Source organism: Semicossyphus pulcher, unplaced genomic scaffold (genome assembly GCF_022749685.1).
Source record: "Semicossyphus pulcher isolate SPU_LCO1_2020_fin unplaced genomic scaffold, fSemPul1.0.p SCAF_16, whole genome shotgun sequence".
Classification (NCBI taxonomy): domain Eukaryota; kingdom Metazoa; phylum Chordata; class Actinopteri; order Labriformes; family Labridae; genus Semicossyphus; species Semicossyphus pulcher.
In genome coordinates this window covers 16,202,373-16,229,763 of record NW_027211670.1, presented here as the reverse complement: position 1 = coordinate 16,229,763, position 27,391 = coordinate 16,202,373, and the positions used below count along the sequence as shown (strand labels likewise).

At 44.3% G+C, this 27,391-nt stretch overlaps 1 protein-coding gene across 16 annotated transcripts in view; it reads left to right on the top strand.

Moving 5' to 3' along the window:
* tcf7l2 (transcription factor 7 like 2) overlaps window positions 1–27,391 on the top strand; it is an 87,228-nt gene that overhangs the window by 29,608 nt on the left and 30,229 nt on the right. For 7 of the 16 annotated variants that reach the window (XM_069664565.1, XM_069664563.1, XM_069664562.1 and 4 more), the window contains exon 4: window positions 1,135–1,236. The exons of 4 other annotated variants lie outside the window; for them this stretch is intronic. In XM_069664565.1, coding sequence (XP_069520666.1) covers window positions 1,135–1,236 — 102 coding nt within the window. Of the gene's footprint in view, window positions 1–1,134; window positions 1,237–9,106; window positions 9,167–27,391 lie in introns of all 16 variants that reach the window. 5 more of the 16 variants (XM_069664557.1, XM_069664561.1, XM_069664558.1 and 2 more) reach the window with 2 other exon arrangements.

The following is a 27,391-nucleotide window of genomic DNA, read 5'->3' as shown; positions in this document are numbered from 1 at the left end:
CGTTTGATTGCTGCAAGCATTTCTGAAAGGTCACTGGTTTGACTGGCTTAAGGCTGTTGCGTCTGATATTCAGTTACTCAGTGGTTTCCTTTCTTCATAATGCTGAGGCCCTTCACCTCTTAGCATGGCACCAATTCCAAAGGCCTCAGCTGCCGTGACCCCGTTCCACCCTGTAAGGTGGCTGTGACATTGATAAGCAGACTCTGGTCAACACCAACCACAGGGAACTTCATGTGTGGCCTAAAGGTTACATTTTCAATGAGTCAGTGTTTTTTAATGACTGCCAGTTTTAATGTCTTACCATGTTATTGTATGATTGAATATATGATGATGGGAACCAGAGCTTTTCCTGGTCATTTAAGGATGAAGGTGGTGGGAAGGTAGGCCATTCAAGGTAGAACTGTCAACACATCACATGTCATCAAATTAAAAGGTCTCCACCCAGCTTATATCACAAAGACAGATGCTTCTCATGACCCTTGTTTCTGCTTATCTGTGTTCCTCGACTGTATGTGTGCGTGAGAGGGTTGGAGAAAGACAGGTAGACTCCTGGCGGAGGCCAAGTCAATCATTTATGGACGCAGTCAGGAGGTCTACCCTCAGAGGTGCGTGGTGAGACGCCACACTTCCTACTCTTTATGGGCTCTAATAAAAGTCTGACAACAGTCACATTTATGACGTTAGGTCATCTTAAAGCCATGACTCGTGTACAGTACTACCCCTAAACTCTGCCCTCCCTCAACTCCAAATATGTGACATAATGGAATCCAGATTTAGCGGTCAGAAATGATAAACACACACTTTTCTTTTTGTTTTCATGGTCACTCTGTTGGAGCCTGGCTACCAAAAGGAAGTTTTGTGCTGTATGTTTGGTTTACACATCTACTATGTGCACCCCTGCTGGACTCTCAGATGCATGCTCGAGGCCATCCTCACCTCATCCACCATCCGCCTTAAGATCTTTGTTTGCTTCTCCATGTTTTTCAGTTCCCACACCCGTACATCCGTCAAGAAAATGTCGTCTCCCTTTTTTTTTGTCTTACTTTTAATTTTGTTTCTTTTTGGTTTTTGCTTTCTGCATTGTTAACATGTTTTGTTTCTTTCTTTCCATTCTGTTTCCTTTCTGCCATTCAGTACCTACAGATGAAATGGCCCCTGCTAGATGTTCAACCAGGAGGTCTTCAAAGTAGACAAGCACTTAAAGATGCCAGGTCCCCGTCACCGGCACACATCGTTGTAAGTAACACTCCGCTCGGTACTTTTTCCCTCTTTCTCCCAAGCTCTTCTTCCTTTTGTTTCATGACAGAAAGACAAACAACCCCTGCTTTTCTTCTCTCATCCATGCTGAAAACATCTTCAGTGTTAAAGCACTTCCCTTTTCTCCCCCATGAGTGGATGTTTCGACTGGAAAAATGCATATTTGTTTGCATTTACCCTTAAATCAGTCACTAACGCACTAGGGCAGGCAGTTTTATGTGAACTTGTTCTCTTATATGTTGGCAAAGGAAGTTTGTGGATCCCAAAAAGCAGAGCTTTTGTCTGCTAGTCAGCGATAAGTGGTGAATGGGTTGAATTCAGGTGCATAAGTTGTTCATTGGACAGCCACGACGCATGTAATCCCAGAGACGATGATAACCAGCCTCGTATGGAGCTGGAAGATTAGAAAACACTGGCGACTTTTTGAGACTGAGCTAATGCCAGGCTGCTAACGTGCTGTCTTTGAGGGAAGTGTGGGCGTTTCTTCAGCATTGATTACCCTATCCGTGGAGTTGGAGGAGTAGTGAGGCAGGCAGCAGAGTTAGCTGGACAGCGATAGGGGCATATGGAGTACATACACATAACAGAGCATCCACCCCAGGCATGTCAATATCTAAGAGGCTATAGCATCCTAGAGTGAACAGTTGAACTTAGTAGTTAGCCAAAGGCATCAACTTTCCAGGAGGTCAGCGAAAGGTTGAGCACAGGGAGGTTGTGCGTATGTGGTCACAGGGTGAGCGAGCCAGGAAAATCAATGAGAGTGGGGTTTGAGCAGAATTAGTGAGGTGATCACGGACGCCTCGGGCCACCGTCGGCACATTTCTTACTTTGTTTTGGACTTTTCTACATATTGTTATGAAAATGAACATTTAAAAAGAAGCGTATATAATGATTTTAAATGTCGAAGCCTTCGTGTGCTCATGAATACAATGTCTCTTGTGGTAACAGTTCAGCGCAGGAGCTAATAATACTCCGCTGACCCTTTTTGTTTATGTGCAACAACACAGTTAGCAGTCGCCATGGCTCTGCGGCTCACTCAGGAGGTGGTGATGATTTTTTATCACACAAATTACACTGTCAAGACACGGCGTCCCTCTGAGTCACATTTGACATTTGATCAGTTCAGTTACTTTTACGGTCCGTAATAAATACCATCCCCAGCAGTTACTCAAAAATTGGCGAGCCTCGGCCTCCTTGGTATTCTGCCCGTTTAAGTTAAGCACGTCTTAAAATAGCAGGAGCCGACATGGCTGTTTATTTGAAACAGAAACCTTGTCAAAAGTTGTGTTTAAAGACAAAGAGCTCGCGATGACAGTGTTATTTTGAACAAAACAAGCCCAGCATAGGCCCTCCTTATCTTTCGCTGCGATGCTGCTGTTATTTTTATACCAAAGAGTTCAGGGGCCTCTTTCGTACTCCGTTATTTTAGGAGACGCTGAGAAAAGAGTCCCAACTCCTATGAAGTCATTAAACTGGTCGTAGGCAGCAAAAAGCTGCAGGTAAATACTTGAGGTTTTTATCCTGGTATGAGTCATGTGGCTGTAAATACTTCCCACCTCACAACCACCTCAACTCCTGCTATATAATTCACTTTTAAAGGTTAAAGACAGACTGACGTGTAACGCTCTAACTTTTTAGAAAGCATAAGTGATGTCATGACACAATTTATACACGCACTTTACAGAATGTTTCAAATATGACAGCGCCATGACGTGTTCGAGCTAAATGATCTATAATTACAACAGGACCTTTATTTGTATTTTTTTTTTTTGGGTCAATAAATTCGAGCATCTATTTTTTTCACAGTGTAGACAGAGAGCAGAGCGACGTAATACAAACAGCCAAGTGTGCAACACATGAAGGCTTGGAACAAACACCAGCTTCTCATCACAAAACAGAAACTGGCTGTGGGGCGAAAAACAAACTTGAAACAACAAAGATGGACAAGCAGACAGATGGAAAAAATAAGCTCGCACATTGCTGAAGTGCAGACCTATTTTCGACAACACAATGGAGTGACTGTAGTTCAAAATACTGAGCAGCAACGTGTTTTGAAGAGCGTGCGTTGATCACTGCAAAACGTTCCTATGCTGTAAAAGATTAACACCGAACACAAAAGAATATAAGTTTGAGATAAAAGACAGACAAAGAAGAAGAAGCCCAGTTTAATGTAACGTTAATGATTCAGAGGTAACAGAATCTTACATATCTGTGAAAACAGTTATGAAGATTGCATCCACCCCCTTATGATATGCTAGTTTTACCTGGTAAAGTTTGCACTTGTTTATTTTTTCGAAGAAGTTCCACACTGAACTCTTTGACGTCTGCAGAAGTCTGCATTTTTCTCGGGTTCCTCATCTCACACCGCAACACCCGTTTTGCCGACACCTGGCGCTTATGCTTTCTTCTTCTTTTGTTATTTAAGGGCGGCTCACAGCTTTCAGATGCGCTACAGCCACCGTCTGGCGGTAGTACCGAATTACAACCAAGCGCCGGTAAAACAATGGGGAAATAATATTCACATGAACTCTTCGATGCTGTTGATCTCTTCTGATTTCTGATCAATTTCCGGCACATGTGGGATTTGGACCAATGAGACACGGACTAAATGTAGTTTGCTATTTTAGCCACAATTAAGAGTACATTTAGGAGACTTGTCCAAACTCTAAGAGTGCCTTTGCGGGGGCAACAGAAAACAGAGATTGATGATGGAGAAAAGAAAAGTATCTGACATTTGAATAACCCTGTGGTTTGTCTCTCGCAAAAGCAGAAAGCAGCACAATTAAACACATCTTCTAACGAGTACTGACGCCGATCAATATCGCACAATATATTGTAATATCCCCATTCTTATTGCCCGGCCCTATAGTGTGATCTGTTTGATAGAGTACACAGCCTGGTAAGATCAGAGGCATTGCAGCATGGCTGCACAGGCACACAACTCTCCGTTAGCAGGAGTGATAGAATTGAACGTGAATTGCAGCTTGTATTGTTGCCGCTGCTACCATCCTGCTCCAGCTTCCACCTCTGACTGTGAGGGAAGTGTGATTGAATGTTTCCCTGGTTTGCATCATACTGCCTGTTGTACATACAGAGAAGACAGATAACTGCGGACAGCATCGTGAATGCCGATGATAACCCCACACGGTCTCCTGCCGGTGTCACTCAGTCAGTCAAGCTTTACTTTTCTCTTATTTTTTACTACCTGATGTAGGCCTGTGTGTTTCAGTATGTGAGCCCCTTATCAATAAATTGGGCTGTAAACAGTAGTTTCTTTTTGTTTACAAATGCAAAGAAACACCTTGACCTCTCGCTGCCCGGAGCGCTCGCAGGCTGCATTTTCAGTGATAAGAAGCCGTCGATTGCCCTGTTAGATAACGGCGATCTGAAGCCTGAGTGACCCTCAGACAGCTGAAACAACAACAGAAGACTGTGATAGATTAAAGGGAAGATATAGCCGGCTGCAGATAAGCCTGTTAGAAAGTTAGGGATGGGTAGAAGGATGGAGGAGAGCGGGACAGGGACGGAGATGCAGGCAGTTGAGAAAAGAGGAAGTGACCTCACGCAGGCCGGTCTGTCTGAGGGCATGCTGCATGCCCCTGTTTACCATGCCCTCAAAGGGGGCCACGCAGGACCCTTTTGAAGTGCCTGACCACGCCGCAGGCTGCCTCAAAACCTGCCGCCGCTGAACTTTTATGCCATTGGCTGAAAGTTATTCAATATTTATCCTCCTATTGATGTGTATTTTTTGAGGGAGAGACTCCAAGAAAGATTTTTTTATGCCTCACGCAGCTCCTGAGGGAAAGATCATAAACAGTGCTTGCTTTGTCAGCTCGGCTTTTATTGTGATGTTTTAATTTGACATTGTGGACTGGAAGGAAGTAGCTTAAAGGATGGTGGTGTGTGGGTTTTGTTTAAGTGAATATTCAATTAAGCCACAAGTTACTTCTTTAAATGTGGTTTATGGCATCAACAATGGAGCAGACTCATTTATGTATTGCTATGACATCATTTCATTGACAGTCATGTGATCAAACTTACTTCACGTTGAGATAAAGATCCAAATCTCTCTTCTTATCGAGTCACATTTCGTAATTTGCCATTCTGGGAATTGGGGCAGAAACATGCAAATGTTAAGAGCATATACACAGAAACTACTTTCCTGACATTCACGTGCGCACACACACACACACAGACACACACACACACACACACGCACACAGCCTTAGAGTCTAGAGCCTAGCCCCGCTCGAACAATGTCTCCATTGTTTTGTGGGCTTTCACTGGCAGCAGGGGACGGCTGGAGTGTTAACCATTTCCCAACTGTGCCTCAGTGTGTATTATTGTGTGTGTGTGTGTGTCTGTGTGTGTGTCAGAGGTAGTGAAGCATGGGCTCAGGGATGAAGAGAGGGAGGGCACTTGCTCCAAGTGTATGGTAATTAGTGTGGAGGAAGTGATGGAATCTGGCCATTTTTATGGCCTGCAAGACCTCCCACCTGAGCCTTTTACAACTACTGAACATGCTTATTTTATTCCCATTCACTCGTTCCTCTGAAGAGTGCGTGCTGGAAAGAGGCTGAGTGAAAGGAGCTGACGTGTTTTTGATATTGTTAAAAAAAAAAAAAAGGAACAGAAACACATGGCACAATGACTGTGGAGCCCAACAAGCGACTGCACCTCTCGGTTTGTGTTAGAAAAGACACATAACGATCATAGTCGCCCTCCTTGACCGCTTCTCTGTCCATTTCGTAGGAATGGGGATAAAGGGGGCTTCCTGTGGTCTGAATGGGCCGTGCACCTGGGTTAGCCAGACAATTGCGCAGAGCTCTGGGATGCCTGGCCTCCTCAGCTGTTAATGAGCGACCCCATGGTCAGCAGGCACCACCCACACACTGTCCACAGGCTTTACCTAGAAGGCTTTCTCTCTCTGACTTATCCCGACCTTAAACTGCTCTTTCCTTCTGCATTAAAAGCTTTTTCCCACATAACCCCTCTCCCCATCTTTTGTCTTCTTTCTGTGCATGCATCCCCCTATACGTCTATAACCTTTGCAGCTAGAGAAAGCACGAATCTGAGACTTTTATTTTTTATTGTGGTCACTTTTTTAACCGGGTTGCAAAATGCTCCCGGCCTGCAGGATTGGACAATATCACAGACTTATCCATATCAGTGATCCAGGCCTCAGATAGAGACCATTGTGCCTGTCAGCCGTCTCCCTCTGTCCTCCCCAGACAAGACGCCCGTTCACGGGGTCACGCTTACATCATCAGCTCGGGGCCAAAAATCTGAGGTCCAGTCGAGACGTGGCGTCAGGCCCGGGAGCTGTGACAATGAAAATGAGAGCACCTCGGTCTTTGTCCGGCAGTCTGGACGGTCGCTTGTTCTACACAGACAATCCACTCAGTGTTGGCTTAGTCAGCAACAATCCCACAACAATGACTGAAGAGTCTTATTGCTTCTTTATGGACTTAACAGAAAACCTAAGCCTTTCAAAGTAAAGGTAGCTTAAAAATGCAGAAAAGCAGAATTCAAAATGCCAAATTTTGCACATTTTCTTTTGTCAAATGTGTCGAATAAATGTGCAGAAACGTTGTTAAAGAACATGTGATTGGAGGCAAAGTGAATACCAGTTTGTTGTATTGTCTATTGTGCGTTTCTGTGTTAATAGCTCCAGGGAAATAGTTGTGTATTTTGCTTGCTGTGGTATTTGACCGTCGTATAACCCCGCTGAACTTAAGCTACCCCAGGGAACGTTTGACTCTACGTCGGACATGCACATTTAACAGGACAATACATGTGTATCTGTAAAAGTGTGTGTGTGTGTTTCACCAATACCCACAGTGTTCACTGTTAGGAAAAGTTATCTCGCTGGCCTCTGGGTCAAGCACAAGTACAAATAGAACCCAGTGATCTCTGTGCAGAGAAAGCGACCGGCACAGTAGCTCGTGGAGCCCTTTTGTAAACTTGCGGCCCCGTTGCTTTTCTCTGCATGTTCTGAGACTTTCTACGAGCATGTCCTTTCTTCCTTAGGAAATCAATAACTCCCTTTCCCTATTTTTTCCTCTTTCTTCCTTTCCTGTCCTCTATCATCTCCTGATATCTGTCAGGAGGGATGTGAGATCTGAATTTTTTGCTCTTAGGGGCAGTAGATACAAATGTGCCAAGTTAACCTCTGAATGCCTTATCCTCTGAAGAATCCTGTGTTTGAAGAGCGAGTAAGACTTGGCAGGTCACAATTTCAGTTTTAGTACACAGTAAGGTGAGGAGAATATCTAAAAATGACTGCTCTGGGGACCCGTAGTCAGCAGTAGGGTTGTTCCGTTACCGATACAGGTATTGAAAATTCCTCAGATAGAGCCTAAAATCTCTTATCAGGCATCGACCAGTATGCCAGTCGATGCCCTGATCTGATACGATAGTAGTGCCCCCTAAAACACAGCTTATTTCTTCTGCCCCCCAAACACAGCTTATTTCTTCTCTTAAAACAGGAGCCTACTCAGCAAAAAAAAGTTATGCCTACAACAACAAGTTTTAGAGTGAGTTAGAGGGAGTTTCAGGTAAATGATCATGTGGCGTTAGCAAACAACAACAGTGCGGTGCTAGCAAAATGTTGAACACAGCTTATTTCTTCTCTTAAAACAGTAGCCTATTCAGAAAAAAAAAGTCTTCAACTAGCAACTAATGTTTTAGGGCGACTTAAAGTGCTAGTTTCAGGTAAATTATCATGTGGCGTTAGCAAACAGCAACAGTGCGGTGCTAGTGAAGAGTAGAGTCAAAGCTGGCAAAACGTTAGCAAACATTCTGTAGCTGCATTTTGTTTAATATCAAGTTTAGATAATTATATCTGTTAAAAAACATAAAATAAAGCAGTTAGGTTAAAAAAAACAACGTTTTTTAACATAGTAGCGCCCCAAAAACAGCTTATTTCTTCTCTTAAAAAGTAGCTCACTCAGTAAAGAAGTATTTTATGCCTGCCACTCGCAGCTAATGTTTTAGAGCGACTTCATCATATATATCATGTGGCGTTGGCAAACAACAACAGAGTATACACAATGCTAGCAAAATGTTAGCACACATTTTAAAGCTGAATTTTGTTTATTATGAAGTTTAGATAATTATATCTGGTAAATAACACAAAATAAAGCAGTTAGGTTTAAAAAAAATCTATGTTTCACCGACTCTAGCAGACACAACATGTCTAGACAGGCTGCTAGCTAACGTTAGCTTAACTTGTTGCTAGGTGCTCAGCTGGCTTTTGTGTTAGGATTCTGACAGCAGTTATATCACATCCATACAAGGTTAGTTTTATACAGCTGTTAAAAAGTAATGTTTTTATTATGTTTATTAGTAGGGTAGGTAACTGTGAGCTTGAACATGAAGAAAACATGAATTATTTACTGCTCTGTTACAGATTACTAAAGCTGTTAAAATCAGTGGTGATGGTGTTAGACCCCTAGACCAGCTGAACGTTTGTGACGGTGTAAATGCTGAGGAGATAAAATGTTCTACCAAAGTGAAATATTGTTTTAACAACCAGCCAGCCAGTACCAACAGTCATGTAACCAGAGCAGAGCCGGTTCTCTCTGTGTAAAATTAGTAATAATGGGGCCGAACATGCACCCAGGAGAGCGCTGAGCCAGCAGAGATGAGGTAGTAGTTTAAATAACTAAAAAGCCAGGGGATGCATTATTTCCAGGGAGAACATGTTTCCTTTGCATAAAACCTAGCCGGCTGGGATTGTGTGCAGATGTGTGTGTATATATATGTGTGTGTAATAGAGAGAGAGCAAACGTGAGGTGGAGAGCTGATATAATTGTGTGACTTGGGAACGTCCATCTTTGCCTTTCAGGGGTCCTTCTGCTGGGAATTCCCCGGACAGTCAGATCTGAGCCTTCACCAATTTCATTTGGTGAGAGACCTTTGAATTCCAAAAAATGTCTTGTTGGATTTTTGGTTGATTCCATACGCAAATTAACACCTGATAATTGATGATTGAAAGCAAAAAAAAAAAAAATGAATGAAGACCCTAAATCTTGGTGATGCTGCTGATAATCATGCTGTGTTGTTTGTGCTTTGTGCTTTTAATTCAGTGCTGCTGCTTTGTGTGCTTTCTTTAATGTCTAAAATGCCTGTCCGGATGATGGGAAAAATCTGTGGGGGAGGGATGTTTTTGACATGGTGTCATACTTTTGACCAAAGTGCTTACTTAACAGAGATTGTCCAACTTTATTGGGTACCCATTGTGTTTTATTGTCCAGCTTTTGTTTGACTTTTAGCTGCTTTCTGCGCCTTAAGAATTCTGTTTGCCTCCTTAATTTGTCTCATGCCCAAACGGTCTCTGTTTATGGTTTAGCTTTGGGAGTCATTGTGGTTGGATTTGGTTTCAATTAGCCCACAATCCAGCAGCAGGAGAAGGGAGTCTTTGCTGTTCTGTTTGTATTTTTCTGTGCTGTTTTGAAGAGAGATCTTTTTATTAACAGCATCTGTGTCTGAATGAATAACAGGGAGAAAGACGGAGCATTAAGGCGCAGTGTTTACTCCAACTGGTTGAAGATGTGGATTAAATCTGATCTAACCTGAAAGTAAAATAACACTGCATGTCTTTCTCTAATTCAAAATAGTTCCTCTGTCTTTGTCCTGCAGCTCTCTCCCTTTGCGAACCTAAACACAAACTTAAAGTGTTGATATAACTGCAGACTTTGACGCGCTGAGGACATCAGTAAGCCTTGTTTTGGTTTGCCGGGCGGGAAGACGCATTACGAAGCCCAGAGGATAACTTATTAATCTCCTCTGAGGCGACCGTGGCTCTGTGGATTGCCTACTTGAATTGTTTGACTAATCAATTGCTTGTTGATTTTGCACACTCCGCAGGGCCTTTGTTGCCAGTAAATAACACGAGTCCTTGAAAGGGAAAAGGGAAGTAAGAAAGAAAGGAAGTAGGTAAATCATTCTTGATTGTGCAAACAGCTATTAATATGATGGTCTGTTCTATTAGGAAGAAAAAGGAGCATAAAAAAACAACAACATTCCTCTCTGCATGTCAACTTGCTGCCTGCCTCCCCTCCCGCTCTTATACAAGCGTCTTTGCTAGAACTTGTTTGACAAGGTCTGGCAGGATCGCTGTTGGGTGTGCCTGTCTTTCTGCGTGTGTGTCTTACAAACACACCTTTGTCTACACTAGCGTGTCTGTAGTATCCTTGCGTCTAGGGTGCGACTTGAGTTTTGGATGACAGGCACTGGAAGCTAGGTCAGGCGGGGTTAGAAGTTTCATGTGTTTACATACAACAGCATGAACTAGTTTAACCCTGAGTGCTGACTTGCAGGCGAGCGTGGCGTTCAAAAAACATCTCAGGTCAAGGTTCGGAAACGATTTTGATAAATAATCTTATTTATGGTGGACGACTCCTAATAGAGTGCTGTCATCTTTATCAAATGTCCCAAGATAACACAAGTCCCGTCTCCGTTCTGCGGCCTGCCTCGTGAGTGACAACACACTCAGCAGCTTCCTACGCTACTGTATTAACACTGGAGGCCGTTTCACAGGGAAACTTGTTTTGACAGAACTCCAGGTGTCTCATTGTTGGGGCTGGCATGGTTCAACAGATTTACCAATTAGCACTGGGCTGAGGGCACAGGAAGGGGTGGGAGAGGAGGAGAAGAGGAGAAGAGGGGAGGGGAAGAAATATAAACGAAGGGGGGGGGAATGGGATGAGGCGGATTTGGCCGCAGTGATGGAATGAGATTTTGAGTGAGAGGTGCTGGTAGGGGAAGGTGTGGAGGGAGGAGAAGGGGGTGTTGTGACCATACGGAGGCAGGCTGGGGTAAGGCGATACGTGACCTCGTTTTCTCCCCCCGCCTCCAGAAGCGGCTGAGGTTTGAGCAGAGCCACAAAGAAGAGGAGGGCAGAGGAAACACAGGACAACTTAACTGTAGTTATTGTGCTGGTCTTTCAACTTTGGTAAATAAGCACATTTTAGGTCATTTGCGGTATTTTGACAAGGATAAACTCCTTACACTTGATTTGTTCCGCGTTGCTAACACACATCCATCGGCAGGAGCGTTGATTTGTTTTTGGTCTAAGTCCCCCTCTTGGCTTTCTGTTGTGTTGGATTAAACACAATGTTATTACTCGCGCTAACCCTCTTTGTTTTCCTCAGAAAAGTCTGCTTCGTTTTCCAGGAAGATTGAAAGTGAACTTTTGAGAAGGGGTTGAAGTGATTAAGTGAATATCCCAGGGGGGGCCTGCAGATTTTTGGAGTAGCTTTTGGCTCTTGAGTGTTATGATGCTGACACACACGCACGTGCGGGTAGCGGCTTCGGAGAGCGCAGGTACAGTAGGTACATTTGTTAAGCTGAGAAAGAGGGTGGAAAATATTCAACTAGTGAGGAGGCTTTGTTCAAACTGACAGCTCCTCTAAAGTTGAAAAACTCTTCAGAGGATGCTTTTTTTTTGTATTTGAGTCGGCCAATCAGAACAAAGGAAAGTCAAGCTGTCTCTTTATGTAGGAAGCTGTCACGACAACATCCAGACTAAACTGTGGAAAGTAGCAGAGGAGAAGAGAAGGGGTCTTACAACTGGTAACCTTTCATGATAACACAGTGGGGGCTTAATACACCTTTTACTAGTGCTGATATCCTTGTAGGCTACAGGTGCATTGCTAAGCTATTTTAGAAACAGAAACAAGGTATATGTGCATCTTTAAAGGTGGGGTATTATGCTAATTTCAAGCTTCATATTTCACTCTGTGATACCTGTGGAGTAGCTTAGCATAATTTACACTGGTGCTCTGTGCAGGCCTTCATACAGCCTTTGCCTGAAAAGACTCAGTCAGTTCTGTCCCTTTAAGAAAACCCCGCCCCTACAAGCCCACTTTCCTCCGATTGGTCAGCTCTCCGTAGTCTGCTGAGGCTGCACTTTGTGACATCACAAAGTGAAAGAAAAAACAGTGTGAAACCTGGCGTTCACAGCAGCCTGGGGATTACTCCAACATACTTTTACCTACAGATTTGAAACGTCACCCAAGTTTAGTCTGGACACCTAGCAGTGTAAAACTATATATATGTCTTAGCATAATACCCCCTCTTTAAATTTGACCCCCAGATCACTTTGTGACCTCTTGAATCCCTCTGTCTTGTCATCGAGAGGGAGAGAAGAAGGGGACTAAAGTGGCGAATGAAAGATGGGGGGAAATAATATCAAGCCCCGCCAAATTCCCCAAAGAACAATTTACAGTTATGGATGAATACACTGTCACCGTTACATTTTAACTCTGTGGATGTGTATATGTGCGTGTGTATTGAAGGGAGTTGAATGCTGAGTGATTCCAGAGAGCACTTAAGCTGCCTTGAATTCCGTTTTCTGTTCCCGCCTGTGTTTTAACAGGAGAGGGGGGCTTTTATTTTGGAGTTTGCCCGGGTAAACACTCGGTATCTGCTTTCTGAGTCATTTACCATCGCCCTCCGTCACCTTCCCCGCATACTCCAAACTGTGTTTTCAGGTTTGTCGGGCCAGCCTGAACGAGACTAACCCCCCAATTTATTTGATTTGGTTCCTCTTGGCGGTTCCACTGAAGACCTATCTGAACTTTTCCTTGGATTTGTTTGGCTCCGGGTTTGATGTGCGTGTTGTTATTCTTTTTTCTCTCCGTCTTCCAAGCCTGTGTAGTCGACGATGCCTGAGTGCCAGGCCCTGCTTTTGTCTCGGCCCAGGGAAGGAATTAGATGTGAGACTTTATTTTCCTACCCAGTCGGCTTCTTTGAGCATTCCCCCCCCACCCCCCCCCCACCCTGCTTGTGTTTGTTGTTGTTTTGTTTTTTCTAATAGTCCTAGAAGTTTGGGAGACTTCTTTGAGGCAGGTGATGCTGCGATTTGACTGCTCTCACATACCTGTGCAGGTGCGCGGATGCTTTCGGATTTATTTATCCATCCTTTTAAAATAAAAGAAGGTAATGTATTTGAATGGCCTGGTAAAAAAATGTCACTCAAATCGGTCACGTAATAGCAGGAAGAAAGTGTGAAAGGAGACTCAATCCTGACGGTCTGGTTTTTCATGGGAGAGAAGTCTAAACTAATGTGTCACCACTTTTTCTCATCAGCGAGATATAGACGCCTCGCTTTGGCCAGACATCGCCTGCAAAAGATGCAGAGAATTGCATTCTGGGAAAAGAATAAACAAGCCTGTCACCAAAGTTGGGGAAGAATCCTTAGTGCAGCGCTACTGTCAGAACGCAGCCTCCATTTCATACATTATTAACATTACCTAAACGCATTATTTGTGTATTTATTCATTCATTTGTCTTGTTAACATCCTCCTGGAGTAAGATAAACAGCGCGGCCAGACTGGCTGTGTGACAGTTGTGTGTGAGATTTGAATAAAAAGCCCGGCAGCGTGATTTGGAGCGAGACAGGAGACGGTTCTGTGGACACCAGACTTCCTCTCCAGGCTCATTAAGGGACAGTAAGGCGATGATGTCGAATCGGCGCGCACTTTACCGGCCTGCCTTTTTCTTTGAACAGCGTCGCCCTCTTATCTGCAACATGCTCTGTTCCTCCATAACAAGACGCTCCCTCTCCCATGCACACACACACACACAGATGCAGGCTCTGTCTGTCTCACTTTCTCTCGCTCACACACACATCCTGCCTACACACACACTCCTCATACTTAGTTTGTGTAGACAGAAAACTCTTAAGTATGTGGCTTGTCCACAGAATTTTGGCAGCTTTTGTTGTATTTTCTCCTACGCTATCGAAAAAGCCCGGTACTTGTTTTTTTTTTTTTTTTGCTTCTTTTTTTCCGCACAGACATCACAAATGGATATTTTAATTGGAACTTTTGGCACTGTCTCCATCTTGTGTTGGAATGGCAGACAAGTGAGTGGCTGGCGAGGGCCGGGGGCCGGGCTGATTGGTGTGTAGCGAGGCGTGCCTAAATCAACTGGCAGCATGAATAGCTCGCTTGATTCTCGCTGGCATTCACTGGAATCCACGGCATTTTTTTTTTTTTTTCCAACAAGATTCTTTCTTTGGAAAAAAGTCTGGAATAACCAACAAGGGAGAGAGAGAATACCTCCGGCTTTCTTGAAGCATGACTTCCCTTTTGTTTCGTCGGTGCAATTTACTTGCCTTTATGCCGGCTCACTGTTTCGTAACGTCAGAATAAAACAGCTCACCTGTGTTCCTGCTGTGTCCCCGCCATAGATTCAGCCACGCTGCAACGTCATGTGGCGGTTTTGGAATGTAAATATGCTCATGATAACGGGAGTAATCCCATTAGCATAATAAATCATTGCATTCTTGATGTTTTTATTTTACAATCTGCTAACTCAAAGGGAGTGTTGGGATTAGTGAAGAATAACTCAAAGTGATGGGATATCTGTTTATCTTCAGACTGTGTGTCTTGACTTTTATATGCACCATTGTGTGAGGATGTTTAAAGCTGTTGGAAGCGCTTCTAGAAACAGTGATGTCATTTTGAAGTCTTTGTAAAGCAGCCAGTTTAACATGAGGATTAAAAAGACTTTATTAGGAGGAGGGATGCACGATATTATTGACACATTATCGGTATCTGGAGATTATGGCTTGAAAATTACACATCAGCATCAGCAGATATGTCGGCTAATTTTTCTGCTGATATTTTCCGCTGATAAAACAACGCTTTAATTCTGCCTAAATGCTCGATGATTCCCTAAAAAAGCTTTGCGTAATGCTACTAGTTATCAACAATATACAAATAAAGACTAAAAAGTCACAGATACTCGAGCCAATAAATAGAACTTTCACAACTCTTGACTAGCTAACAGTTAGCTCACATTGTGAGTGTAACATAAACATCAGTGCAAAACTAACTTACATATTCATGGACGCACACTCGATAAAAAGAGTCCGTCGACGATCACCGATATCTCTGTAGTAGGTGCAGTAAACAAGTCCGGGCATGTCTCCCTCACTGCCGTGTTTCGGGGGGATGCTGCATTCAGGTGCGCTCAGAAACATGAGTGTTCAGACACGTGACCTTTTGTACGCCTCTTCCGTCATGCGTAAAGAAGGCCACAAGATGTCTGCGGTATGGCAGTTTTGGGCCACTACAATAATCACGACAGAGGAGACTTGTTCTTCGCTATTAGGTGGAGTAAACATGTGTCTAATATATCGGTATTGAAATCGGCAAAAAGGGTTGGAAAATATCAGTATTATTCTCTAATATTCAGAGTCAATGCAACTACAGCTATCATTTCTGTGCCAATAGAAATTAATGCAATCCTGTGTTAAACATTAAATCTGCGCCCCTGAGTCGTACTCGTGATGCACCTTTTTGGAATTTTCTATTCCCTGGAATTCAGGAAACATCCACTTCCTGAATCCAGGGAATAGAAAGTGCATAGATCACCAACCCCAAATGACACGTTTGGCCTGACTCCTGCTCCGCCGAAAAGCTCGCTCTGGCTCCGCTGCAGCCACTAATGCAAACCACATGCTCGAGCTGCGCATCTGCATAAGTACACACCTGTTTAAACTGTGTACTGTCTTTTACCTCAAACAGTAAATTCAGGCACACTCACGCCAGAGGCAGAGCAGCTGCGGAGCCGGGTCAGGTTGGAGTCATTGTAATCCTGCTTGACATAATGTAGTCCTTGTGTTTGGCTCGGCCTGCGTGTGTGTGTGTGCGCAGGTGGGGTTGTGTGATCTGCATACTATAAGTGTTGTTGTGCATGTGTGTGTGTGTGTTTGTTAGTGGGCCTTTCTCTCAGGGCTGGTAGTCAGTGCTGTGTAATTACCTGGCTGTCTGCCACTGAGCCCCACCAGAGCAGAGACACAAGCGGAGCTGTGTGTCTTACACAACGTAACACAGCAGCACATCTGAACCGGCTGGGCCGGAGACGGGCCAGCTCGGGGTCTGGACACAAGATGGGATCTACCGGGACGCAGGCGAGGTCAGGGGAGATTTGTTAAGATGATGAATCAAAATAAGATTTAATTTTAATGTTTTTATTGCCAAAATGAGACACAGAGCAGATTTGTGTTTGTCCGATGTAAGACAGGGGACGTTCAGCAACAGCGATCCAAGCAGAAAACAGCATTGAGCTTCACAAAATGTAACTGAAAAATGTTCCTTTAATTTTCTGAGTTGTGTTTTTAAATAAAATATTACAGAGGAAATATAAAATGATGTTTAATTGCTGGGGTCATGATAATTATGGTAATAATTAGGGCTGCAAAAAATGTTCATGCCAGGAAATTAGAAAAATCAGCCAAAAATAAGCAGAAATGTTGACATTAAAGATGCCAAAAACAACAAAAAACTGCAGACATTTTGCCGTAATAAAATACTTAATAATTAATTGATGATAAAATGAGTTAAAGATGTACTTATTGACTTATAAATCATTATATAACTAAAGTAAACACAGGCCTGCAGGGAGGGAAATGTTGTGAAAGATCTTAACTGACAGACACATAAGGAAGCAGCGCCAGCCAATCAGAAGCCGGGAGCAGCCACAGGACTGATTTATAGCACTGGCACAAAAACTTCTCATTGCTTCACTCATTATTTGGAAATCTGCTCTAAAAGCTGATCCGCAGCCCGTACCTGTAAGGCGAACAGGGCGAGCACGTGGCACACGAGCCGCACGCCGCCGTGTCAGCCTGCCTCTCCCGCCATTTTAATTGTTATATCTCCTCAGCCTTGATATGAGCAAAAAGGGAGGCCCGGGCAGAACCTGGCACATCAAAGGCTACCTCCCCTCGTCTTACAAGTTGCCTGTCTCTTTGGAGGAGCCCGGGCTTGGTGAGAGCCAGAAAAGGGGATTGGAGAGGCGGTGTGGATTCCCGGCTGGAATGAGTTTGATGGGCTAATTGTAGCCCCCAGTGGACACAGGCGCTCATCACAGAGGGGCCCGGCAGAGCAGGAGCTGCAGCGGCTGGAAAACACTCCTGCTAGCTTTCCTCTTCATCACTGGATGTGTGCACATGGCTCTTTGATTTGTCTGTCCTGTCTTGAGTGTGAGGATGTTCCCGACACATATCACTCTTTTTCTCTCTCCTTTGCGTCTTTCCTTGCAGATTTTTTCCCGCTTTTCCTGACACTTTCTCCAGGCCATTAATGATGCAAACACGTCCTGAAAAAAGTGCATGTCGGTCACTATGTTTAGACGTCTGGGCCGTAACCTTGCAATGTAATGCACGCACAAACAAGCACAATTCTTATGCCTTTCTACCGACAACATTACCAACTGTAGTGGTGATCAAAAAGCCTCTCCGCAGCTTTGAACAGTTCTCTTTTTTCCCCATCTGCATCAAAAAGAAATCAATAGTCGAAACTTTTTGAGCGCATGTATCAGATTTTCCTCTCATTCCAACCCCTCCTTTTCCCCACAGCCAGTTTGGCAGTTGTACATTTTGCCACAAGAGTTAAAAAAAACACAAAAAAATCGCAGTTAAAAGCAGAAAGGCACAAGGAGATGACACCGGCGAGGAAGCGGCTCGTGTTGGGTAGGGCCCTGGCTGGGAGAAAATCAATGGGAGGGAACACTTCCATACACGGAAACGGCACAATGGGAGGGAGAGGAGGGAGTAAAGATTTTTTTTTTTTTTTTAACTGAAAAATGATGCATTTGTTTTACCCAGGGAGAGAAAAAGCAAAGACGAGGAGAGCGAGAGAGAGAGAGAGAGAGAGAAAAAAAACACTCTTCTGAACATCTTTTGAAAAAAGCAAGTTCTTTGGTGAGGTTGAGTTGTGTGGTTAAGGTTTGTTTTATCCAACTGTGCGGAAGCGTGTGTAGCTGTCTTTCAGGTCTCTTTTTAGTCGAGGCGAGGAAAGACTACTCATGGCATGTTCAAGGGCACTCGGTGGACACGGATGCCCTGCAGGAGGCGGAATTATGAATACAACATGAGTAAACAGACACCTACATATACTATTAAAATAGTAAGCCTAGTACGTGGCAAGAGACCATTTTAAGTAGTAATTTGAGCTGGTCCGTAGCAATTCAACCTCCCTCTTCTGAGGGTCATTGATAAAGACTTGTGAAAAATCAGCTCTAATTTGCCTGATAGTGGAATGATTTGCACATTGGCAGTAATGTATTCCTGTGTGCATTCCTCCAATACAAGCCTGTTAGTATTCAGTGTAGTGATAAAGGATTTTTTTACACAGCAGCTGTGAACAAAGAACACAATAGCGCACAAACTCGAAACACAATTCCGAGCCTGAGCCTTGAATGGCATTCAGACTCCACTGTGACTGAGCGAACCCATTCAGCAGGAGTGCGCGGCGGTTGGAGAGATGGTATCAAGTTGCCTGCAGATGGAGGTCAGTGTGACTGGCACAGTTGGCACCTTGGCACGGCAGCAGCGTGCTCCTGCAGCACTCAGCTCCGCTAAAGGATGCGTCGACTGAAGAGGGGGTGGGGGGGTGGGGTGCGGGAGGACTGGGGGGAGCGGAGCGTTTTTCTCACTTCTCCTTTTTTTATTGTCTGCGCTTCCTGTTTTGAAAGCCATTAAGGAGCAAATTTCCTCACAGCGAGAGGGGAGATGAAAAGGCCCCGTCTTTTGAAACATGTCCAAGCGCAAATGTGAAAAAGAGGGGGAATGATAGCTATCTGTAAACATCTCTGTCGAGGGGTCGACGGAAAAGGAATTGTGAGGGAATGATACATTCATTTGCGTTCTTTTTTTTTTTTTTTTTTTTTTTGATTCGCTGATGAAAGGGATGCTGCAGTTTTTTGTTCCCAGCCAGCTGTATTGCTCTATTCACAGCCACACTAATACATCAGGGCAGGCTCACATAACTACACAGCCACCACCCCCCTATCCCCCCTTCCGAAAATGCTTTGTGACATCTGCATCCACACATGTCTGCATTCACTGCAGCCAGAGAGTATTTATAGACGGGTTGGTTTTGTCATCCATTGATCCCTGCAGGTTCTCTGATCACTAAACTGCACTTTTAAGTCGCTTTTATGCAGCATCATGACGGTAATCTCTGCGTATTTAACCTGAGAGCACCTGAGGTTACCTGCACAACCTGAAGACTTCATCACGCTCTGTGCAGTCGCAGCTGTCCTTTTTGTGTATTTGGCATCCTCTATATTTACCCCAGTTTCCTCTCAAGCGAGCTTCCTCGAGAGTAGCGCTAACTTGCTGCTGCTGCAGCCTCTCCTCCTCCTCCCTCTCCTCTTCCCCCCCCCCCTCCTCTACCCCTCACTGCCCCCGAGCCTGGCCAGTCTGTGCCTCTTAATAAAACTGACAGGCTCTAATTGGGCTTAATTGCACCCTTCGGGCGTCGTCAAAAGGAGTGTTGCTAAACAAACTGCAGGGTCTGCAAGCAGGCCAGCCAGTCTAACGGCAGCACATTGGCCGCCCAGCTCATGCCTGCATGCATGTGTACAAATCTGCAAAGTGTGTTGTGTAAATGCAGCGCATGTGAGGGGATAATGGCGCAATTTAGGAATGTCCATGACTAAGCAACACATTTAATTGCATGGCTGTACGTGCGCTGGGAGGATGTAGCAAACCATTCATTCCTCGCAGCGAGCCAACGGAACAAGAGCTCACAAGTCGGAGGATCTTTTGCATTCAAGCAGGCAGCATCATCTGACTGAGAGTCTCCGAGCGCCCGCCGCCGCTAAATCGACACCGACAGTAAAACAGAGTACGTCTGTGTCTTTGAGGAAGCTTCTACAACTGCAGGTGTCAGAAAAGCCTTTTTAAATCCCCACTTTTATTGCGAAAAACCCCGACAAAAACAAATCCCTGCTTGCTTTTCTCTAAGAGGTGATGCAACGCTCCGCATCCCAGCAGCACCACCTCCTGGTTAGCAGACGGGGGCGAGCGGGGGTATCGGCTCCCAGTCGAACGTGGTCTAATTCAGGGAAGGTGGGGCAGACGCTCGCCGCATGGGCCTTTGCAGGGGTCACTGAGCACAATCGATGGAGAGCTCCAGATGCGATTGAGTCATTGAAATGGCAAAGCCTAACCTGTGTGTGAGACGCCGGTGACCCTTAAAGCCGCGACCCGCGAGGAAAAACGCAGAGATAATCACATTGAGCGCAGCACTGTGCTAAAACTCCCCTTCTACCCTTTGAGCTATTTACTCATTACGGCCGTTCACAGCCTGTTAGTCTTGGGGAAAAAGTTTTCCTTGCTTCAGTTTGTTTTGAAGGTTGATACTAAAAAAAATACCACAAACAGGATGATTTCTATTGCGCGAGCAGGTTACGCCAGGAAACACGCAGGGAAGGATTCATGCACTGTGTTTTTGTTCCCAGCTTAAAAGTCGTGTAATGATGCAGTGGCTGAGCCGGAGGCCCCATAAAGACTGGAAGGGCCTCATTTCAGCGGCCTGCTGCTGCTTCCAGGGCCCGACTCGCCGACTCGGTCACCCCCTTCTTTTAGGGAAAGAGGCAGAGCACATAATTAAGATATATAACCCAGGGTGGACTGAATATATAGACTGAAAATATAGAGGAGCAGAGCAGTCGGCCTCAATCACAGCCTGTGGTTTTAGCTGCAGACGGTGCCCGGGCCTGTGCGAGTGTGTGCGTGCGTGTGTGTGTGTGTCTGTCAGCAGTCTGAGCAGCATGCTATAAAAGGCTGGCGAGTCGAGCCGTAGCCTCTCTGTGTGTCGGGGTCACAGTGAGCCAAACTGTTTGTGCAAGTACACGTACACAAACTCCATGTGGGTATTTATTTGTGTGTGTGTGTGTGTGTGTGTGTGTGTGTGTGTGTGTGCAAGAAGGATGCAACCTCCCTCGCTGACCCAAAGCTTCCTTCCCCATCCCGTCTCTCCGTACTCATCCCTGTAGTCATATATAATCCTGCTGTCTCGGGCAGTAGTGTGTATCAGAGAGGACACATCCTACTGCTCCTTGACTTTACACACACACGTGTACACACACAGTTTGCAGCTCACGCCTCACTTGTTTCAGTGCTTTGTCACTCTCTAATGATAACTATCCATCAATGGTAGGGGCGTCGCTGGTGGAAATGAAGATGGATTGAATTAGCGCTGAGTGCTCTGGCCGCTGCATTGCGGTGGCAACCCGTAATTACACTGTCAGGACCATTGAACCCCCTCCCCAACCAGACGTTGAACTTAACACATTCGCACCAGCGTTGATTACAAGGTCTTTTAGTCGGGGCAGATCCACATCATGTAGTTCCTAATGGCAAGTGAAAGGGCCGGTCATTTGCGGAGGATGAGCGTAGCGTGGCGTGTTTGCAGCGCCTCCCGTGCCCGTGACTGCTGCTCATTCACCTTTATAGCTACAGAAATGAAGCTAAACACTTTTAGGGTTAGCTTTTAGGTATCTGCAGAAACATTGCAGCAACAGAGCATCCATAAGAAGTCTGAACGGGAGACGGAGGCGACTAAAACAAGCATAAACAACCAAACCGAACTCCTCTTCCACCCGTTCCCTACATCCCCCCCCCCTCCTCTCTTCGGTAAAATTGGCCTGAAGTGTTTGTTATTAAACACGTCCAGGGGAAACTCCAGGAAATGGACTTTAATTTCACATAGAGGCACATGACTCGGAGGATCTTAGCGATCCAATTAACCTCACCTCAGCTCATTAAAAACTCTCCTTTCATGGCCAGGAGCGGCGACTCATCCGCTAACACGGGACATGAAAGCGCAAATTTGTCCATCCAAAACTCTTAAAAGTAATTGGAAAGGTAGATACGGAGGGCCAGTAATCTGGTGACAGGGGCTAACTCGAGTGAAGTGAAAAGTAGGGGTGATTATTGAGAACAGACAAACTCATAAAACTCTATCAGATGCGGAAGGGCAGAAGTTTTTTGAAAGTTACCCCTTTAGGATTAAGACGATTTCCCTGAAGGTCGCTACAATAAAAGTCAGGTCATATAGTGGCAAAGTTACAGTTATGTCAGACAGCAGCGTTAAAATATTTGTGCACAAAATTCAGAGTCCAGAATTTTCCGTTTGTTGGCGTTTAATTGAAGCGTTTTCTGTCAGAATGGCTTTTAGCCATGTTGGATTAAAGCATGTAAATAGCTGCTTTGATGGCAAAAGAAATGAAGTTTAAGAGCCCAAAAACCTGCCTTAGAAATTGAGCAAACTCACAAGATATTTCATGAGTAGTTTGAGCGCAAAATAGTTCCATTTTTACCGCCAAATTTCTAGAACGAGCGTTGCATAGTGGTGTTTTTTTTTGCTTTGGTTGCACCCAATTGTTACCTGGGGTTTTCTCTCTCGATCTCATTGAAAGTCCATTTGTTCCACCCACATTAATATAACTCATAAGTTCAAGATTAGGCTGCAATAATTGCATGTGCACCGTTTCCTGCACGTAGCACATCATTCCCAGGCCTTTGTTGAAACTATCTAATGGGTTAATGGCGCTGAGAGGAGCCATTCAGCTCCCTCCACGCCAGCATGTGCGGCGCGTGTGTCTGGCGTGTCGTCTCACATGCATGCATGTGCGTGCATGTCTCGGCTCACACTGTGCACACTCATCAAGCCGCATGCAAACAACCAATCTCTTTGTCATCTGCATCAAAATAATTACAGGGAGATAAACACACCATTTGACCATTTTCACAGTGATCTAATCTGAAGCCGGGCTGCGAGAGCGCGCGGGGGAGATGATCAAATCCCCGCTTAATGGAACTGATCACTACTGTGTGTTCAGGATTCAGCAGACAGTCGTATTACACATGCATCTCTTGTCTTGTTCTGCTTTTAGCATGCTCGCTAAGTCCTTTCAGCCGTGTCTATTTAGAGGAGAAATTAGGTTAGAATTATGCTGAGTATTTATGTACGTTTTGACCCATTTTGTGCATTTTTTGTGTCCATCAGATGTGAGAAAACAAGTGCAGGCCTTTTGTCTCGAGGTCAGTAGTGTATTGGTTACAGCTCCATTGCTCCACGCGTTTCCATCTCCCTTTAGCTAGAAGGCAAACGGCATCCGAAATCTGATTAGCCTCCATTATAAAGAGTGATATTTTCATCCCGCCGCTTCTCGGCACTGCGTCAGAGCATTCGGTCGCTTTTAATGCCGGGAAAAGCCTGCTCCTTTGACAGATAGTAGATATTCCCAACATCACTTGTTTGGACATTTCTGTCTTTTGTGACATGGAAGAAAAGACGGGCAAGAAAATAAAAAGCAACTAAATAATGTCAAAAGATCAGAAATCAATGGGGCCGGAGGAACGTGATCCGCACAGCTCCGACCGGCCCTCTCTCCACTCTCTCTCTCTCTCTCTACCCCCCTCGCCCGCTTGCTCGCCCACGCATTAAGAGTGTCTTTCCACAGCCACTAAAGTTGCTTTTGTTCACCCCCTCGGAGATGTAACTCAAGCATGAGGAAGCCGTCTGACAATGTTTGGATATCGGCAAAAAATAGCCTTTTACTTAAAGGTTACGGGCCGAGGTTTATTGAGTTACATGTTCGTGAGTGAGGGGAGGCGGCAGAGTCGAGCCATGAGAGAGGTTCGTTAATGTGGAGGTTTGTATTTCACATTTTGATGTAGCCGTGATGTGGAGCAGGAAGTGATCAATGAGGCAGTGGATGAAATGGGAGTTTAGATGGACGTTGGGATTAATGCAAGAAAATACTCTTAATTTTTTTTTAAGGCCCGAAAAAATATTTTCGCTGTTTATTTTTTTGTCTTCTAAAGATGCAGTTTTAAATTTGTTGATTAAAAAAATGCGAGAAAAAATCTCAGGAATTATAAAAAAAAAAAAAAATTGGGATTCTTTTTTTCAGAGATTTGTTGATTAAAAAATCCTGGGAAAAATTTCAGGGATTATAAAAAACACAATATTTTATGTTGATTTTGTTTTTTGTTTTTTTTGTTTTTCTCCAAGAGATGCAGTTTTAAATTTGTTGATAAAAAAATGTAGGATTTGTTAGTAAAAATGAGAAAATATATATTTTTTTCTTTTAAAAAAAAATGTCTTTAAATGTCCGAATTTGTTTACACAGATAAAATTCATAAGCAGAAAAATCATCAATAAGATTTTAAAGATGATACAGTTAAATGCTTCTGTGAAGATCTAGTATAAAGATAGTTAAATATTTTCTCCTGTCAAACGCTCTCTTTCTTTCATCTGATAACAGCTCCCCTTGTTGGGTAAAAATAGAAACTGCATTTATCAGCATCTACTATTTTAGTTAACACTGCAGGTCACTGGCGGACGTCTTTATCGCCTCCTTTTAAAGACACGTGGGCCTCCTTTTAAAGCCATTTTTACGGGTTACACCAGAGTTTACAGTATACGGTTTCAACTTCTGTGGGAGTTGTGATCTGTGCTAATGAGAAAAAGAAAATGCAGCGCCACAATGCTTTGTGTCACCCACTGAGGCTGAGAGATAGACACAGGATTAAAAAAAAAGAAAGAAGGGGGGAAAAAAACAATTTCTGGACATTTCTAGGAGATAAATTTAATTTCTTTGCTATTTGGAGGTCTTCTTTGAAAACGCAATTGTAATGAACACATTCAAAACCGGAGAATAGATTTACCCTCGGCTTCAAATAAGTCGGCGTTATCGGACTCTGTCATTCGCTCCTTCCCATTTTCGAGCTGCTAATTGATGTTTTTGATGTCGGCGAGAAAATTGAAGAAAATGTCATGTGTGAACCGGCGCGGAAGTTAATAAGATTGACTTCGTTGACTGAATTCACAATGAGCGAAAGAAGAGGCGTGTAATGGGGACTGCTGCGAATTCGCCCGTCCATCTGCCGAGGGATGAAATCGACACCTAGCAGGAACGGGCCCGTAGAGGTCGATATGGAGGGATGGAGCATTTGGGATGCCCCCTCCGCTTAAATCAAAAAACTCTATTTCTTCCCGGTCCCTTCTGAGCTTTGGGTTCGAGTTTTGTTTCCCACTGATTGGAGTGCATAAGCAGCTGTTTTCTCCTGCTCCCGGCTTTTCCGCGGAGTCGTCTCCCAGGGCCGCGTCCTTCCAAACAATGCTCGTTCTTAATGCTGTTTTGAGTCTGAAAAGCCACAGAGCTTTATAGGGGTTAGATTAAGATGTGGCTAAAAGATGCACCAATATCAGTTAGGGTCATTGCATATGTTTGGCCAATGTGTAACAGAGCCTGAACTTAAATCCCCTTAAATAAAGGGATAGAAGCACCACCGGGGTCGCTCCATCTTGAGCCATTTATCGAGCGCTGGCTGAAAGCCAAATGTAGCTCTACTTCTCAGGGTCTTTGTCTTAAAGCGAATTTTACGTAATAATCAAACTATTTCTAGACTTCTAATTGTTAATAGAATTATAATCTAACGTTTAAAAGTGTTATTTGTTATTTCACATTAACGCGAGGTATAATGGGTCCTGCGTTTTTAATTGGGGCACGGATTAGCTGAGTTTGGTTCAGTGCTTCTGATTATTTCTCCCGGCCTAAAGGGGACTGAGATAAACCCCTAATACGGCCAGTACCCCTAAGCGCTCTTCTTTTTGAAGACACCAAACAAAAAAAAAAAAAAGTGGCCTCTGCTAGCGTTCGGCCCTCCGAGGATCGCGGATAAGGGACATTATTCTCAGAATAGGCAATTAATTCCGCTGGCAACGATCGGTTAGAGCGTCTTCCCCCCGCCGCCCCTCCGAATGCCCTCCTCTCCACCCTCCACTCGCCATTTGAAATGCTAACACAATGAAATATTTTTCTATTGGTCCGTGTCCCTCGGCTAAGCCACCGCCGCGGGCGAAGAATTTCATCGACTGATGAGACCACAGGCATGCCCGATAAAAAGGTTAACTGTACGTGACACGCACTCCAAGCAGCCCGCGCTACCTTGAACTCTCAAGTTCTGTAACTTTTATTTGACTTTTTTATTGTTAGCGAGGCCGGGCTTGTTTGGCCGCCAAGGCCGGAATGAAGCCTTCTTTATCGCAGCGTTGTTGAAAACGAGGATAAGATGAGCGCTACGTCTTTTTTTAATTAAAGAATATCCTTATTTTTTATTGTTGACATTTAGCAGACGGGGTTTTATCGTCTGCTGATTTCTTTTTTGATAGCTTTTATTATAAAAAGGAACGGCCTGAATCCAATGTCATGCTTTCAGATGATAGCTCAGATGATAGTCATACGTAACGCGGTGTTTCATACAGTATGATTGAAGATTTAATTTGTTGAACGGCGGGAATATCCACCAATAAGAACAAGGATTAAAAAAACTATATGTATTTATACTGAATTATTCTTACTCTGTTTGCTTTTATTTACATTCCCCCTCCACACTGTATACGTTTGTATCCGCTGTGCTGCGTTTTACAATAGCTTGGCTCTGCAGTGCGAGAATAAAGAACAATCCAGGATGGCACATTTCTCCCACCTTCAGGGAAAGGCAAGGTTGCCTGCCAGAGAGTGGGAGGAGGATTCCAGGCTGTTTTTAAATTGTTAGTAAAAGATATATGGGCACAGAAAAAGGTATGGCTGCTGCAGTACCCCCCTTTTTTCACGCACACACATGCAGAGTGCTGTGCGAGGACTGAGGCAGGTGGCTCCCCATGGCTGCAGCTTCATGACAACATGCCATTAGAAATAGCAGGCCTGTTGATCAATCCTGCCGACATGACAGCTTCGCCGCGAGGCCCGGCTCTTTGAGTGCCGACGCCGCGGCAGCTCCCTCTCCCGTTTCTCCCCACTAATTGGTGAAGGTTTCTCTTATATATGCTCGTGGCACAGGGCTTTTTTTTTTTTCCTCTCCTCCACCACCTCCTCCTCCTCCTTTTCTTCTTTTTCTCCCTCTTTTTTGCTTTTTTAGCAGCAGCTCCTTTTTCCCCCATCCATCCCCCCCTCGCCTCCGCCACCCATTTTTATCTCTCTTTCTCTTCTTCCTATATATATATAAACTATATATTTTTTTGTTTTCATTTTAACATTGTCACATTGGAAGCGATAACTTTGGGTGAGATATTGCAAGCAGGTTGAGTAAAGGGATGTGTGTGCCGCGGGCGCTGTTCGTTCTGTATTTTTTGTGGGACTATTGGAGCTGGGATTTGACATTGACTCTAGGCAATGTGCAGCAGCACCACATTTACACAATGGGGATCATCCAGAAAAAAACACTACATCTTTGTCAGGTGAAATGAAGGAGACGCAGGCCTTTGATACATTGCATTTTTAATTGCATGCGTTATTTTGACAATTTGGA